At 50.8% G+C, this 16,651-nt stretch overlaps 1 protein-coding gene across 2 annotated transcripts in view; it reads left to right on the forward strand.

Annotated features, from left to right (window-relative positions):
- The window catches only part of LOC140395298 (PALM2-AKAP2 fusion protein-like), a 266,837-nt gene extending 250,512 nt beyond the window's left edge, over positions 1–16,325 (forward strand). For both annotated transcript variants that reach the window (XM_072482894.1, XM_072482895.1), the window contains one exon: positions 15,728–16,325. In XM_072482894.1, coding sequence (XP_072338995.1) covers positions 15,728–15,817 — 90 coding nt within the window. In that variant the 3' untranslated portion in view covers positions 15,818–16,325. The remainder of the gene's footprint in view (positions 1–15,727) is intronic.
- The last annotated feature ends 326 nt before the right edge of the window (positions 16,326–16,651 follow it).

A 16,651-nucleotide genomic window follows, 5' to 3' on the forward strand; every position in this document is an offset into this window, starting at 1 on the left:
CAAGCTGCCTTGAACCATTTGGTTTGGGTATATTCACAGTTGTAGTAGAGAGGTAATTTCAAGTGTTTGACCCAGTGGCAATGAAGGAATGGTGATATGGTTCCAGGTCAGGATATTGTGTGACTTGGAGGGGAACTTCAGGGGGTGGTGCACTTCCTGCATCTGCTGCACTTGTCCTAATAGAGGCCCTGTGTTTGAAATATCATAATGAGCACAGATGGAGAAGCGGGTGTCTGGCCATTTCTGGTGATACAGTTCCCAATGGTATTCATTATGAATGCTTGGGTGAGGTCCAATCCAATGCATCAGCACAGCCGGGGTCTGTTTGAGCAAACTGAAATGGAGCATTTACTTTGCTCGATTGACATCTTTGAGGTTATAATACATTTATGTGATCTCTTTTGTTAATGTCTATATATTTATTTGGACAAGATTAAGAGGTGTGAAATGAGTAAAGCTTCTCTTACTATAATGGCCCTATCTGATTGACACTTTCACAGGGTCGTAGAAGTGGCAGTGTTTACTTTTTTAAGTAGGTTTCCAATGGGGTGTTTTTCTTCCCTCAGCATTTCAATATTTGTGATTGTTATTCTCTGGCTCATTGGTTCTGAACATTGTATATCCTGGGGGGGAGGGGGCACAGAGGGACCATGGATGGAAGTGGCGTAGGATTGGATTGGGAGATGAAAGTGTGTAAAGGTGAGGTTAGTGGTCTGGACCACTTCTAATACAACTGGGACAAAGCCCGAAAGAGCCAAGGCCCACCTTCGAACCAGCCCAATGTGGCGCTCACCTGCCCCCTGTATTTGCCTGTCGATGATCTGCTTCCATTTTTTTAATAAACATTTTATTGAGGTATTTCTGGTGTTGCAACAACAACAACATAAATAATGTACATGAAACTATAAACATAGTGCAAAAGTTGTCTCCCTTCCTTACAGGTCCCACCTTTATTAACCCCCTACTGTAAGCTAAACTAACCCCCCCCCCCCCTCCCTTCTGCTGACGATTAATTTTCCGCGAAGAAGTCGACGAACAGTTGCCACCTCCGGGCGAACCCTAACAGTGACCCTCTCAAAGCAAACTTGATTTTCTCCAAGCAGAGCAAGCTAGCCATGCCCGATAGCCAGGTCTCCGGCTTCGGGGGCATTGAGTCCTTCCAAGCTAATAGTATCCGTCTCCGGGCTACCAGGGAAGCAAAGGCCAGAACGTCTGCCTCTTTCTCCTCCTGGATTCCCGGGTCTTCCACCACCCCGATAATTGCCACCTCTGGACTCAGTGCCACCCTTGTTTTTAACACCGTGGACATGACATCTGCAAACCCCTGCCAAAATCCCCTAAGCTTCGCTCATGTCCAAAACATGTGGACATGGTTCGCTGGTCCTCCCGCACATTTTGCACACCTGTCTTCCACCCCAAAGAATCTGCTCATCCGGGTCACTGTCCTGTGAGCCCGATGAACGACCTTGAATTGTATCAGGCTGAGCCTGGCACATGTTGCGGACGCATTGACTCTACTCAACGCGTCCGGCCATAGACCATCCTCTACCTCTCCTCCCAGCTCCTCCTCCCACTTGCGCTTCAGCTCCTCGGTCTGCGTCTCCTCCGACCCCATAAGTTCCTTGTAAATGTCCGAGACGCTCCCTTCTCCTACTGCAGATACCTGAATTTGTTTCCCCTCGCCAACCCAAACTTCTCCTCCAGCGCCCTCATACTCAGAAAGCTCACCTCTATGAACATAACCCCCCTCCTCTCAATCCCCATTCTCCACCATAACCGGAACCCCCCATCCATACTTCCTGGGGCAAACCGGTGATTATTACAGATTGGGGACCAGACCGATGCTCCCTCTGCTCCCACATGTCTCTTCCATTGCCCCCAGACTCTCAGGGGCTGGTGGAGTACCGTGCTGGCGGGAACTGCAGAGGCGCAGTTACCAACGCCCCCAGATTGGTGCCCTTGCATGAAGCCGCCTCCATGCCGACCCCTCCCCCACCACCCACTTCCTGAAATCAATCCGGGAGTACACTTTATGCACGTGTGAGTAGAAGGCGAACTCCTTCACCCTCGGTTGCCCAAATCTCCATGGATCCTTTTAGTTCCTTTGCCATTGCTGGCACCCTGCCCGTTTTTGAGCTTGACCGGTCCAAGCCAGGGTCAATAACTGTGTTGAAGTCCCCTCCCATGACCAACCTGTGCGAGTCCAGGTCCGGTATCTTCCCCAGCATCCTCATTATAAACTCCACATCCTCCCAATTTGGCGCATACACATTTACTAATACCACCTGCACCCCCTCCAGTTTCCCACTGACCATAATGTACCGACCTCCCACGTCCGAGACTATTCTACCCGCCTCAAACACTACCCGCTTATTGATCAGGATCGCGACCCCTCTAGTCCCGAGTGAAAGACCTGACTGACCCAGCATTTCCTCAATCTAATCTGGTCAGTTACTCTAAGGTACGTCTCCTGCAACATTACCACGTCCGCCTTCAGTCCCCTAAGAAGCGTGAACACACGTGCCCTCTTGACCGGCCCATTTAACCCTCGAACATTCCAGGTGATCAACCTAGTTGGGGGGCTCATTGCCTGCCCCCCCCCCCCTGCCGATCAGCCATCCCTTTTTTTGGGCCCGCCTCCAGGCCAAGCTCCGTGCCTCCACCGGTCTGATCTGCTTCCTGTTCGGCAGGTCCAACTGTCTCCTGCCCAAAGTTTGGGGTGGGGGGGGAATCAGCCCATTTGGAAATTTTCCGACGTGAACTGCCTGCCACTGTGGTGAAACACACACACTCACACTCACACTCACACACTCACACTCACACTCACACTCACACTCACACTCACACTCACACACACTCACACTCACACACACTCACACTCACACACACTCACACTCACACACACTCACACACACTCTATACCCCAGCCAACTCCCCACCCCCTCCACACACACGCTGTACCACAGCCAAATCCCCACCCACACACACGCTGTACCACAGCCAAATCCCCACCCACACACACCTGTACCCCAGCCAACTCCCCACCCCCTCCACACACGCTGTACCCCAGCCAACTCCCCACCCCCTCCACACACACGCTGTACCCCAGCCAACTCCCCACCCCCTCCACACACACGCTGTACCCCAGCCAAATCCCCACCCTCACACACCTGTACCCCAGCCAACTCCCCACCCTCACACACCTGTACCCCAGCCAACTCTCCCCACACACCTGTACCCCAGCCAACTCCCCACCCACACACACCTGTACCCCAGCCAACCACCCACCCCCTCCACACACACCTGTACCCCAGCCAACTCCCCACCCCCTCCACACACACCTGTACCCCAGCCAACTCCCCACCCTCACACACCTGTACCCCAGCCACCTCCCCACCCCCTCCACACACACGCTGTACCCCAGCCACCTCCCCACCCTCACACACCTGTACCCCAGCCAACTCCCCACCCTCTCACACCTGTACCCCATCCAATTCCCCAAATTCTCTCACTCGCTCTCTCTCTTCCTCGCTCTCTCTCTCCCTCGCTCTCTCTCACAGACACACACGCACACACATATACATGCACAATACCCTACCTCGTCCAATTCTGCACCAGCACACAAACAGAATCCAACAATTTATCCTAGGATTCTCTGGGAGGCCAGGGAAGAGATTGCTGGACCTTTGGCTTTGATTTTTATGTCATCATTGGCTACAGGAATAGTGCCAGAGGACTGGAGGACAGCAAATGTGGTCCCTTTGTTCAAAAAGGGGAGCAGAGACAACCCCGGCAACTATAGACCGGTGAGCCTCACGTCTGTAGTGGGTAAAGTCTTGGAGGGGATTATAAGAGACAAGATTTATAATCATCTAGATAGGAAAAATATGATCAGGGATAGTCAGCATGGCTTTGTGAAGGGTAGGTCATGCCTCACAAACCTTATTGAGTTCTTTGAGAAGGTGACTGAACAGGTAGATGAGGGTAGAGCAGTTGATGTGGTGTATATGGATTTCAGCAAAGCGTTTGATAAGGTTCCCCACGGTAGGCTATTGCAAAAAATACGGAGGCTGGGAATTGAGGGTGATTTAGAGATGTGGATCAGAAATTGGCTAGCTGAAAGAAGACAAGAGGGTGGTGGTTGATGGGAAATGTTCAGAATGGAGTACAGTCACAAGTGGAGTACCACAAGGATCTGTTCTGGGGCCGTTGCTGTTTGTCATTTTTATCAATGACCTAGAGGAAGGCGCAGAAGGGTGGGTGAGTAAATTTGCAGACGATACTAAAGTCGGTGGTGTTGTCGATAGTGTGGAAGGATGTAGCAGGTTACAGAGGGATATAGATAAGCTGCAGAGCTGGGCTGAGAGGTGGCAAATGGAGTTTAATGTAGAGAAGTGTGAGGTGATTCACTTTGGAAGGAATAACAGGAATGCGGAATATTTGGCTAATGGTAAAGTTCTTGAAAGTGTGGATGAGCAGAGGGATCTAGGTGTCCATGTACATAGATCCCTGAAAGTTGCCACCCAGGTTGATAGGGTTGTGAAGAAGGCCTATGGAGTGTTGGCCTTTATTGGTAGAGGGATTGAGTTCCGGAGTCGGGAGGTCATGTTGCAGCTGTACAGAACTCTGGTACGGCCGCATTTGGAGTATTGCGTACAGTTCTGGTCACCGCATTATAGGAAGGACGTGGAGGCTTTGGAGCGGGTGCAGAGGAGATTTACCTGGATGTTGCCTGGTATGGAGGGAAAATCTTATGAGGAAAGGCTGATGGACTTGAGGTTGTTTTCGTTGGAGAGAAGAAGGTTAAGAGGAGACTTAATAGAGGCATACAAAATGATCAGGGGGTTGGATAGGGTGGACAGTGAGAGCCTTCTCCCGCGGATGGAAATGGCTGGCACGAGGGGACATAACTTTAAACTGAGGGGTAATAGATATAGGACAGAGGTCAGAGGTAGGTTCTTTACGCAAATAGTAGTGAGGCCGTGGAATGCCCTACCTGCTACAGTAGTGAACTCGCCAACATTGAGGGCATTTAAAAGTTTATTGGATAAACATATGGATGATAATGGCATAGTGTAGGTTAGATGGCTTTTGTTTCGGTGCAACATCGTGGGCCGAAGGGCCTGTACTGCGCTGTATTGTTCTATGTTCTAACCCAAGACCTTGTTCAACTCTCCACCCTTTCACAGAGAGAATATCTGTGCATCTGGAGGGTTTGTTTGTTCAAGATTTGATGGGTGTATGATGTTGCTGAAGAACAAAGAACAAAGAAAAGTACAGCACAGGAACAGGCCCTTTGGCCCTCCAAGCCCGTGCTGACCATGCTGCCCGACTAAACTACAATCTTCTCCACTTCCTGGGTCCATATCCCTCTATTCATGTATTTGTCAAGATGCCCCTTAAATGTCACTATCGTCTCTGCTTCCACCACCTCCTCCGGCAGCGAGTTCCAGGCACCCACTACCCTCTGTGTAAAAAAAACTTGCCTCGTACATCTACTCTAAACCTTGCCCTTCGCACCTTAAACCTATGCCCCCTAGTAATTGACCCCTCTACCCTGGGGAAAAGCCTCTGACTATCCATTCTGTCTATGACCCTCATAATTTTGTAGACCTCTATCAGGTCGCCCCTCAACCTCCGCCGTTCCAGTGAGAACAAACCGAGTTTATTCAACCGCTCCTCATAGCTAATGCCCTCCATACCAGGCAACATTCTGGTAAATCTCTTCTGCACCCTCTCTAAAGCCTCCACATCCTTTTGGTAGTGTGGCGACCAGAATTGAACACTATACTCCAAGTGTGGCCTAACGAAGGTTCTATACAGCTGCAACATGACTTGCCAATTCTTATACTCAATGCCCCGTCCAATGAAGGGAAGCATGCTGTATGCCTTCTTGACTACCTTCTCCACCTGTGTTGCCCCTTTCAGTGACCTGTGGACCTGTATACTTAGATCTCTCTGACTTTCAATACTCTTGAGGGTTCTACCATTCACTGTATATTTCCTACCTGCATTAGAACTTGCAAAATGCATTACCTCACATTTGTCCGGATTAAACTCGATCTGCCATCTCTCCGCCCAAGTCTCCAAACAATCTAAACCCTGCTGTCTCCTCTGACAGTCGTCATCGCTATCCGCAATTCCACCAACCTTTGTGTCTTCTGCAAACTTACTAATCAGACCAGTTACATTTTCCTCCAAATCATTTATATGTACTACAAACAGCAAAGGTCCCAGCACTGATCCCTGCGGAACACCACTAGTCACAGCCCTCCAATTAGAAAAGCATCCTTCCATTGCTACTCTCTGCCTTCTATGACCTAGCCAGTTCTGTATCCACCTTGCCAGCTCACCCCTGATCCCGTGTGACTTCAACGTTTGTACTAGTCTACCATGAGGGACCTTGTCAAAGGCCTTCCTGAAGTCCGTATAGACAACATCCACTGCCCTACCTGCATCAATCATCTTTGTGACCTCTTCGAAAAACTCTATCAATTTAGTCAGACACAACCTCCCCTTCACAAAACCGTGCTGCCTCTCACTAATACGTCCATTTGCTTCCAAATGGGAGTAGATCCTGTCGCGAAGAATTCTCTCCAGTAATTTCCCTACCACTGACGTAAGGCTCACCGGCCTGTAGTTCCCTGGATTATCCTTGCTACCCTTCTTTACAGAGGAACAACATTGGCTATTCTCCAGTCCTCCGGGACATCCCCTGATGACAGTGAGGATCCAAAGATTTCTGTCAAGGCCTCAGCAATTTCCTCTCTAGCCTCCTTCAGTATTCTGGGGTAGATCCCATCAGGCCCTGGGGACTTAGCTACCTTAATATTTTTCAAGATCTCCAACACCTCGTCTTTTTGGATCTCAATGTGACCCAGGCTATCTCCACACCCTTCTCCAGACTCAACATCTACCAATTCCTTCTCTTTGGTGAATACTGATGCAAAGTATTCATTTAGTACCTCGTCCAGTTCCTCTGGCTCCACACACATTCCCTTGCCTATCCTTCAGTGGGCCAATCCTTTCCCTGGCTACCCTCTTGCTTTTTATGTACGTGTAAAAAGCCTTGGGATTTTCCTTAACCCTATTTGCCAATGACTTTTCGTGACCCCTTCTAACCCTCCTGACTCCTTGCTTAAGTTCCTTCCTACTTTCCTTATATTCCACACAGGCTTCATCTGTTCCCAGCCTTTTAGTCCTGGCAAATGCCTCCTTTTTCTTTTTGACGAGGCCTACAATATCTCTCATTATCCAAGGTTACCGAAAATTGCCGTATTTATCCTTCTTCCTCACAGGAACATGCCGGTCCTGAATTCCTTTCAACTGACACTTGAAAGCCTCCCACATGTCAGATGTTGATTTACCCTCGAACATCCACCCCAATCTAGGTTCTTCAGTTCCCACCTAATATTGTTATAATTAGCCTTCCCCCAATTTAGCACATTCATCCTAGGACCACTCTTATCCTTGTCCACCAGCACTTTAAAACTTACTGAATTGTGGTCACTGTTCCCGAAATGCTCCCCTACTGAAACTTCTACCACCTGGCCGGGCGCATTCCCCAATACCAGGTCCAGTACAGCCCCTTCCCTAGTTGGACTGTCTACATATTGTTTTAAGAAGCCCTCCTGGATGCTCCTTACAAACTCTGCCCCGTCTAAGCCCCTGGCACTAAGTGAGTCCCAGTCAATATTGGGGAAGTTGAAGTCTCCCATCACAACAACCCTGTTTTTACTCTTTTCCACAATCTGTCTACCTATCTGTTCCTCTATCTCCCGCTGGCTGTTGGGAAGCCTGTAGTAAACCCCTAACATTGTGACTGCACCCTTCTTATTCCTGATCTCTACCCATATAGCCTCACTGTCCTCTGAGGTGTCCTCCCGTAGTACAGCTCTGATATTCTCCCTAATCAGTAGCGCAACTCCGCCACCCCATTTACATCCCCCTCTATCCCGCCTGAAACATCTAAATCCTGGAACGTTTAGCTGCCAATCCTGCCCTTCAATCAACCAGGTCTCTAATGGCAACAACATTATAGTTCCAAGTACTAATCCAAGCTCTAAGTTCATCTGCCTTACCCGTAATACTTCTTGCATTAAGACATATGCACTTCAGACCACCAGACCTGCTGTGTTCAGCAACTTCTCCCTGTCTGCTCTGCCTCAGAGCCATACTGGCCCTATTCCCTTGTTCTCCCTCAATGCTCTCACCTTCTGACCTATTGCTCCCATGCCCAGCCCCCTGCCATACTAGTTTAAACCCTCCCGTGTGACACTAGCAAACCTCGCAGCCAGGATATTTATGCCTCTCCAGTTTAGATGCAACCCGTCCTTATATAGGTCACACGCGCCCCTGAAGAGCTCCCAGTGGTCCAGATAACGGAAACCCTCCCTTCTACACCAGCTGTTTAGCCACGTGTTTAGCTGCACTATCTTCCTATTTCTAGCTTCACTGGCATGTGGCACAGGGAGTAATCCCGAGGTTACAACCCTAGAGGTCCTGTCTTTTAACTTTCTGCCTTGCTCCCTGAACTCCTGCTGCAGGACTTCATGCCCCTTCCTGCCTATGTCGTTAGTACCAATATGTACATCAACGTCTGCCTGTTTGCCCTCCTCCTTCAGGATGCCCTCTACCCGTTCGGAGACATCCTGGACCCTGGCACCAGGGAGGCAACATACCATCCTGGAGTCTCTTTCACATCCACAGAAGCGCCTATCTGTGCCCCTGACTATGGAGTCCCCTATTACTATTGCTCTTCTGCGCTTTGACCCTCCCTTCTGAACATCAGAGCCAGCTGTGATGCCACTGCTCTGGCTGCTGTTTTTCCCTGATAGGCTATCCCCCCCGACCATATCCGAAGGGGTATACCTGTTCGAGAGGGGGACAACCACAGGGGATTCCTACACTGACTGCCTGCCCTTTCTGGTGGTCACCCATTTCTCTGCCTGAACCTTTGGTGTGACCACATTTATATAACTGCTATCTATGACGCTTTCCGCCACCTGCATGCTCCTAAGTGCATCCAACTGCTGCTCCAACGGAACCATGCGGTCTGTGAGGAGCTCCAGTTGGGTGCACTTTCTGCAGATGAAGCCATCCGGGACGCTGGAAGCTTCCCGACCTGCCACATCTCACAGTCAGAGCACTGCGCCCCTCTAACTGACACTGTGTCAATTAATTAGTAAATTAAATTAAAAAGTTTTTTTAACACAAGTTACTGTTAACTATATGTTTCCTAGCACTAGATTTCTACTATAAATGTGAAAGCTAAATCCAGTACTCTCCGGTCTCTGGCTTAGATGCCCCTCTAAATTATAATTAAGTAATTATGTTTAATTCGTTTACCAAGCTTGATTTTTTTCAATTTAGTGTAGATTCCCAACCAGCCACACCAGCCAATCAGGTCACAGCTTTTGATGTCACTTCAGTTTTCCCTCCCCCACACACAATTTGAAAAGGTAATAAAAGTAAAAATCACTTACTTACCTTCCGAGGGTCTCAGTTGCTCTCTGGTTCTCTCCCTGCAGATTAAAAGTTACAGGCCAGAAGAAAGAGAGAGAACAAAACAGTAGGGAAAAAGCACCTTCTCCCACTCTGCACCGAATTACCTCACTGCACCAAATTACCAAGTTCCAAATTCCCACTCTGGATGTGTCTCACTCACTCAGGATGTGTCTCCTTCACCTGCACAAAGCTTACTGAGTGTGCTTTCTGTCTGTCTTTTATACAGAACTCAGCTAACCAGGGTGACTCACACTACTTAAATTTCAAAGAGAAGAATACAATGTGCACCTTTGTGCCCCTAAACAGGCCTCAGGTGACTGACAGATAACTGCCTCTCAGCAATTAGGGTGGGGACAGCTTCAGCCAGTCAGACACTAATCTACCACTGCACTTTTAACTGAAAAACAGCAGACTTAGACTTACCACTTACCTTTCTTGATTACCTAACTGCACCAAATTACCAAGTTCCAAATTCACACTCTGGATGTGTCTCACTCAGGCTGTGTCTCTTTGACCTGCGCAAAGCTTACTGAGTGCGTTTTCTTTTTTTAAAAATATTTTTATTAAAGGTTTTTAACAACACAATTTTTTCCCCTTACAAACAATAACTCCTCCCTCCCCCCGTAACAAAATAACGCAAAGTCACCCTGAGCAAGATATATACATGGCAAGATGGTATATTTACATAGCTTTATACACTGGCTCTTGGCCGCAAGTGCCATTTCTCCCCACCCTCCATGCCATCTCCCGCTCGTCCATCCCCTCAAACAATCTCTCGTTCTCCCCTCTTCCCCCCCCCCCCCCAGGGTTGCTGCTGCTGCTGACCGACCTTCCTCTAACGCTCCGCGAGATATTCTAGGAACGGTTGCCACCGTCTGTAGAACCCCTGCGCAGACCCTCTCAAAGCAAACTTAATCCCCTCCAATTTTATGAACCCCGCCATGTCGTTTATCCAGGCCTCCAGGCTAGGGGGCTTCGCCTCCTTCCACAATAGCAAGACCCTTCGCCGGGCTACTAGGGACGCAAAGGCCAGAATGCCGGCCTCTTTCGCCTCCTGCACTCCCGGCTCATCCACTACTCCAAATATTGCTAGTCCCCAGCTTGGCTTGACACGGACTTTCACCACCTGGGATATTACTCCCGCCACTCCTCTCCAGTACCCCTCCAATGCCGGGCATGACCAAAACATATGGACGTGGTTCGCCGGGCTCCCTGAACATCTTTCACATCTATCCTCTACCCCAAAGAACCTACTCAGCCTCGCCCTCGTCAAATGCGCTCTGTGAACCACCTTAAATTGTATTAGACTGAGCCTGGCACACGAGGAGGAGGTATTAACCCTACCCAGGGCGTCAGCCCATAGCCCTTCCTCAATCTCCTCCCCCAGCTCCTCCCATTTACCTTTCAACTCTTCCACTAGCGCTTCCCCCTCTTCTTTCATCTCTTGGTGTATTTCCGACACCTTGCCCTCCCCGACCCATACCCCCGAGATCACCCTATCTTGAACTTCTTGTGCCGGGAGCAACGGAAATTCCCTCACCTGTCGCCTCACAAAAGCCCTCACCTGCATATATCTAAAGGCATTTCCCAGGGGTAACTCAAACTTCTCCTCCAGTGCCCCTAGGCTCGCAAATGTCCCGTCAATGAACAGGTCCCCCATTCTTCTAATCCCCGCCCGATGCCAGCCTTGGAACCCCCTGTCCATCTTCCCCGGGACAAACCGGTGGTTACCCCTGATCGGGGACCACACCGATGCTCCCGTTGCACCCCTGTGCCTTCTCCACGCCCCAGATCCTTAGTGTTGCCGCCACCACCGGGCTTGTGGTGTATTCTGTCGGCGAGAGCGGCAGCGGTGCCGTTACCAACGCCCCCAGGCTCGTTCCTTTACAGGACGCCATCTCCATCCTCTTCCATGCCGCCCCCTCTCCCTCCATGACCCACTTGAGGATCATCGCCACGTTTGCTGCCCAGTAGTAGCTCCCTAGGTTTGGCAAAGCCAACCCTCCTCGGTCCCTATTGCGTTCCAGGAACCCTCTCCTAACCCTCAGGGTCTTATTTGCCCACACAAACCCCATAATACTCCTACCTACTCTCTTGAAAAAGCCCTTGGTGATCACGATGGGGAGGCACTGAAACACAAACAAAAACCTCGGAAGGACCACCATTTTGACCGACTGCACCCTACCCGCCAGCGAGAGCGGGAGCATGTCCCATCTTTTAAAATCCTCCTCCATTTGCTCCACCAACCTCGTCAAATTCAGTTTATGTAGGGCCCCCCATCTCCTGGCTATCTGGATCCCCAGATACCGAAAACTCCTCTCCGCCCTCCTCAGCGGTAGGTCCCCTATCCCTCTTTCTTGGTCCCCTGCCTGTAATACAAAAAGCTCACTCTTCCCTACATTAAGCTTGTGGCCCGAGAACTCCCCAAACTCCTTCAGAGTCTGCATGACCTCCACCATCCCCTCCATTGGGTCCGCCACGTATAGCAGCAGGTCATCCGCGTAGAGCGATATCCGATGCTCTTCTCCCCCGCGGACTATCCCCCTCCATTTATTAGACTCCCTAAGTGATATGGCCAAGTGTTCGATCGCCAATGCAAACAACAGGGGGGACAGGGGGCACCCCTGCCTCGTCCCTCGGTACAGCCGAAAGTACTCCGACCTCCGCCGGTTCGTCACTACACTCGCCACCGGGGCGCTGTAAAGGAGTTTAACCCATCTGATAAACCCTCCCCAGAACCCAAACCTGCGCAATACCTCCCAGAGATACTCCAACTCCACTCGGTCAAAGGCTTTTTCCGCCTCCATAGCTGCCACTATCTCCGTCTCTCCCTCCTCCGATGTCATCATTATCACGTTTAAGAGCCGCCGCACATTGGTATTTAACTGCCTGCCCTTTACGAATCCCATTTGGTCCTCATGAATCACCCCCGGGACGCAGTCCTCAATCCTGGTGGCCAATACTTTTGCCAATAGCTTAGCATCCACATTGAGGAGCGAAATCGGCCTGTACGATCCACATTGCAGTGGATCCTTGTCTCGCTTTAGAATCAAGGAGATGGTCGCCTCCGACATTGTCTGGGGCAGGGTTCCCTCCTCTTTTGCCTCGTTAAAGGTCCTCACTAGTAGCGGGGCCAGCAGGTCCACATATTTTCTATAGAACTCCACCGGGAACCCGTCCGGCCCCGGGGCCTTCCCCGCCTGCATGCTCCCCAAACCCTTACTCAACTCCTCCAACCCAATTGGTGCCCCCAAACCAACCGCCTCTTGCTCCTCCACCCTCGGGAACATCAGTTGGTCCAGGAATCGTCTCATCCCCCCCCTTCCCCCCCCCCCCCCCCCGGGGGCTGGGATCTATACAGCTCTTCATAGAAATCCTTGAATACCTTATTTATTTTCGTTGCACTTCGAACCGTGGCTCCCCTTCCATCTTTGATTCCCCCTATTTCCCTCGCTGCCGCCCTCTTACGGAGCTGGTGCGCCAGCATCCAACTAGCCTTTTCCCCGTACTCGTAGGTCGCCCCATGCGCCTTCCTCCACTGTGCCTCCGCCTTGCCCGTGGTCAGCAGGTCAAACTCCGTCTGGAGCCGTCGCCTTTCCCCAAGTAATCTTTCCTCCGGGGCCTCTGCGTATCTCCTGTCCACTCGCAAGATCTCCCCCACTAACCTCTCCCTTTCCATGCCCTCTGTCTTCTCCCTATGAGCCCTGATGGAGATCAGCTCTCCCCTGATCACCGCCTTCAACGCCTCCCATACCACCCCCACTCGCACCTCCCCATTGTCGTTGGCCTCCAAGTACCTTTCGATACACCCCCTCACCTTCCCACACACCACCTCATCAGCCAGCCGTCCCACATCCAGCCGCCACAGCGGGCGTTGGTCCCTCTCCCAGCTCCAGTTCCACCCAGTGCGGGGCATGGTCCGAAACGGCTATAGCCGAATACTCCGTCCCCTCCACCCTCGGGATGAGCGCCCTACCCAGAACAAAGAAATCTATCCGGGAGTAGGCTTTGTGTACATGGGAGAAGAAAGAAAATTCCCTAGCCTGCGGCCTTGCAAACCGCCATGGGTTCACTCCCCCCCCCATCTGATCCATAAACCCCCTAAGTACCTTGGCCGCCGCCGGCATCTTTCCAGTCCTTGATCTGGAGCGATCCAGTGCTGGGTCCAGCACTGTATTGAACTCCCCTCCCATTATCAGTCCTCCTACCTCCAAGTCCGGAATGCGCCCCAACATGCGCTTCATAAATCCAGCATCATCCCAGTTCGGGGCGTATACATTTACCAACACCACCCACGTCCCTTGCAACCTCCCACTCACCATCACGTATCTCCCTCCATTATCCGCTACGATAGTCTTGGCCTCAAATGACACATGCTTTCCCACCAGAATTGCCACCCCTCTATTTTTTGCGTCCAATCCCAAGTGAAATACCTGTCCTACCCATCCCTTTCTTAACCTGACCTGGTCCGCCACCTTCAGGTGTGTCTCTTGGAGCATTGCCACGTCTGCCTTCAGTCCCTTCAAGTGCGCAAACACTCGAGCCCTCTTCACCGGCCCATTCAGGCCCCTCACATTCTCCCCCCCCCCCCCCGCCGACTAGCCATCTCCTTTTCTGGGCCAGCCCCTTGTCCGCGTCTCCCTCACTCTCCAGTCCCCGAACAGGGGGACCCTCGTCCCAACCACCTCTTCTGTGTCCCATTCTCTTTCGGCTAGTGCAGCAGAAACCCTTTTTCCCCCCCCCTCCCTCCTCTCCTCTTCCCCCCTGCTAGAACCCCGTCTAGCTTTTTTGCTCCCCCCATATTCCTCCCGTAAGTCAGCTGACACTTGCTGACCCCGGCTTCCACCGCCATCCCTTTGACCCCCCCGTGTGGGAGTCTCCCAATCAATGTACATTCCTTCGTTCCCCTTCCCGCGCGCGGGAAAGAAAACCCCGCGCTTTCCAGAGCCTGCCGCACCCCCTATGGCGCAGCTCCTGTCGTGGCCTTGTCTCTCGCCCCCAGCCTGTATAGCATTTCCTGCACGTGGTTGACCGCCTATATACAACAACCATCATACTTCAACCCTCAAACACCCCCCCCCCCCCCCTCCCACACAAACCCTCAATTAGAGTCCAACTTTTCAGTTTATATAAAGGTCCACGCCTCTTTGGACGTTTCAAAGTAGTGGTGTTGGCCGTTATATGTGACCCACAGTCGCGCTGGCTGCAACATTCCAAATTTCACTCCTTTCCGATGCAGCACCACTTTGGCCCGGTTGAAACCCGCTCTCCGCTTAGCGACCTCCGTGCTCCAGTCCGGGTATATTCTGATCTCTGCATTGTCCCACTTTGCTGCTCCGTTCCTTCTTGGCCCATTTCAGGACCCTCTCTCTGTCCGTAAACCGGTGAAATCTCACCACCATCGCCCTTGGCGGCTCATTTGCCTTGGGCTTCCTCGCCAGCACTCGGTGCGCCCCTTCCAGCCCCAGCAATCCCAGGGGGGCCTCCACACCCATCAGCGTCCCGGTCATTGTGCCCGCATATGCCGCGGCATCGGCCCCCTCCACTCCTTCTGGGAGACCCAGGATCCGCAGATTCTTTCTCCTCGACCTGTTCTCCAGGTCTTCGAGTCTTCCCGCCCATGTCTTGTGTAGCGCCTCGTGCCGCTCCACTCTCTCCGCCAGGCCCACGAGCTCGTCGTCGTTCTCACTCACTTTTTCCTGGATCTCCTGGATCTTCACCTCTTGGGCTTTCTAGGTTGCTCCAAGTACTTCAATTATTGCCAGCATAGGCGCCACCATCTCCTTGCGCAGCTCCCCGAAGCAGCACTTGATGAACTCCTGCATCTCCTCTTTGTCTGTGGGCGCCGCCATTTTGCTTTTTTTCTCTCTTCCGCTGCTCCAGGGCCGCTTTTTTCGCCGTTTCGCTGCGGGTCCGGTCCATGCAGGTTAGTAGGGGACCTCTCTCCTTCCTTCCCCATGGGTTGTCTGTATCAAAAGTTCCGTTGGGGCTCCGTTAGCGAGCCCAAAAGTCCGTCTTCGCGGGAGCTGCCGAATCGCCGCAACCGGAAGTCCTGAGTGCGTTTTCTGTCTGTCTTTTATACAGACTTCAGCTGACCATGGTGACTCACACTTCTTAAATTTCTTTCAGATTCCTTTGAAGGTTGTAGGTTTAATGTTGGGTGATAGGGGAATAATCATTTCCAATTCTGCCTTTCTGACGTTTGTTTTTTTGGCTCTAGGTGATGGAATCTACCAGAGTAACTCGCCGTATGAGTACACTGGCACAGCGTTGGGAGGCTGGGATATTCAACAACAATCTGGATGAATGACCTGAAGTTTTATAATTGTGGATTATCTATAGTAATATTCTGAAAAGCACTGCCTGGTGACTAGGAATGAAGTTCTCTCTTGCACTCTGGACTGATTTGACTCTTGAGTATTTGTATATACGATTGTATAGATTACCTGGCTGGGGGTTTGAGTTCAGGCCTAATCAGCAGCCTTCCTTTATTTACGGCCTTAACAAGAGGATGACTCTTGTAGCCACGAATGAGATGGTAGGCTACTGATTGGTGGTGGCCGGCTTTCCTCGCCATTATATCATTGGATCTCAGTTGCCTTTCTTTTGTTGAAATGAATGTATGAGTAAATGCACTGGAAAAGTAGGCTCAAAGGCCTGGATTCCATGATGAAAATTATGAATGAAAATCTTTGTGGATTGTTCTCAACAATTATCAGTTCATTCTTTGCAGCGAAGCAAATTCTTGCTTGTGTGCCATTATTTAAAACAACATCTCATCAATAAATCAGTATCTGTAATAAAGTTCATTTGCTGGACCCATCCGCACTGTTTATGTGTGCAAGTGAGTGAGTGTGCGTGCATGTGATTATCCATCCATCACATCTGTTGTGAGCCTCTATCCACCTTAATTGTAACATTTTTAAGAATCCTAACAAATTTGTTAGTTACAACTTTCCTTTGATCCTTTCCCATGTCAACTCTGCTCCATCACATTATGATTCTCTTAAGTGTCCTCTAAACATGTCCCTCAGAATAGATTCTAGCATTTTGCCTTGGACTGATGTTTGGCTCGCTGACCTACCCAGTTTTTTTTCTCTCCCTTGATTAATTGGTGGGGTTATGTTTACTGATTTCCAGTCTT

This window comes from Scyliorhinus torazame, chromosome 18 (assembly GCF_047496885.1).
Source record: "Scyliorhinus torazame isolate Kashiwa2021f chromosome 18, sScyTor2.1, whole genome shotgun sequence".
NCBI lineage: Eukaryota > Metazoa > Chordata > Chondrichthyes > Carcharhiniformes > Scyliorhinidae > Scyliorhinus > Scyliorhinus torazame.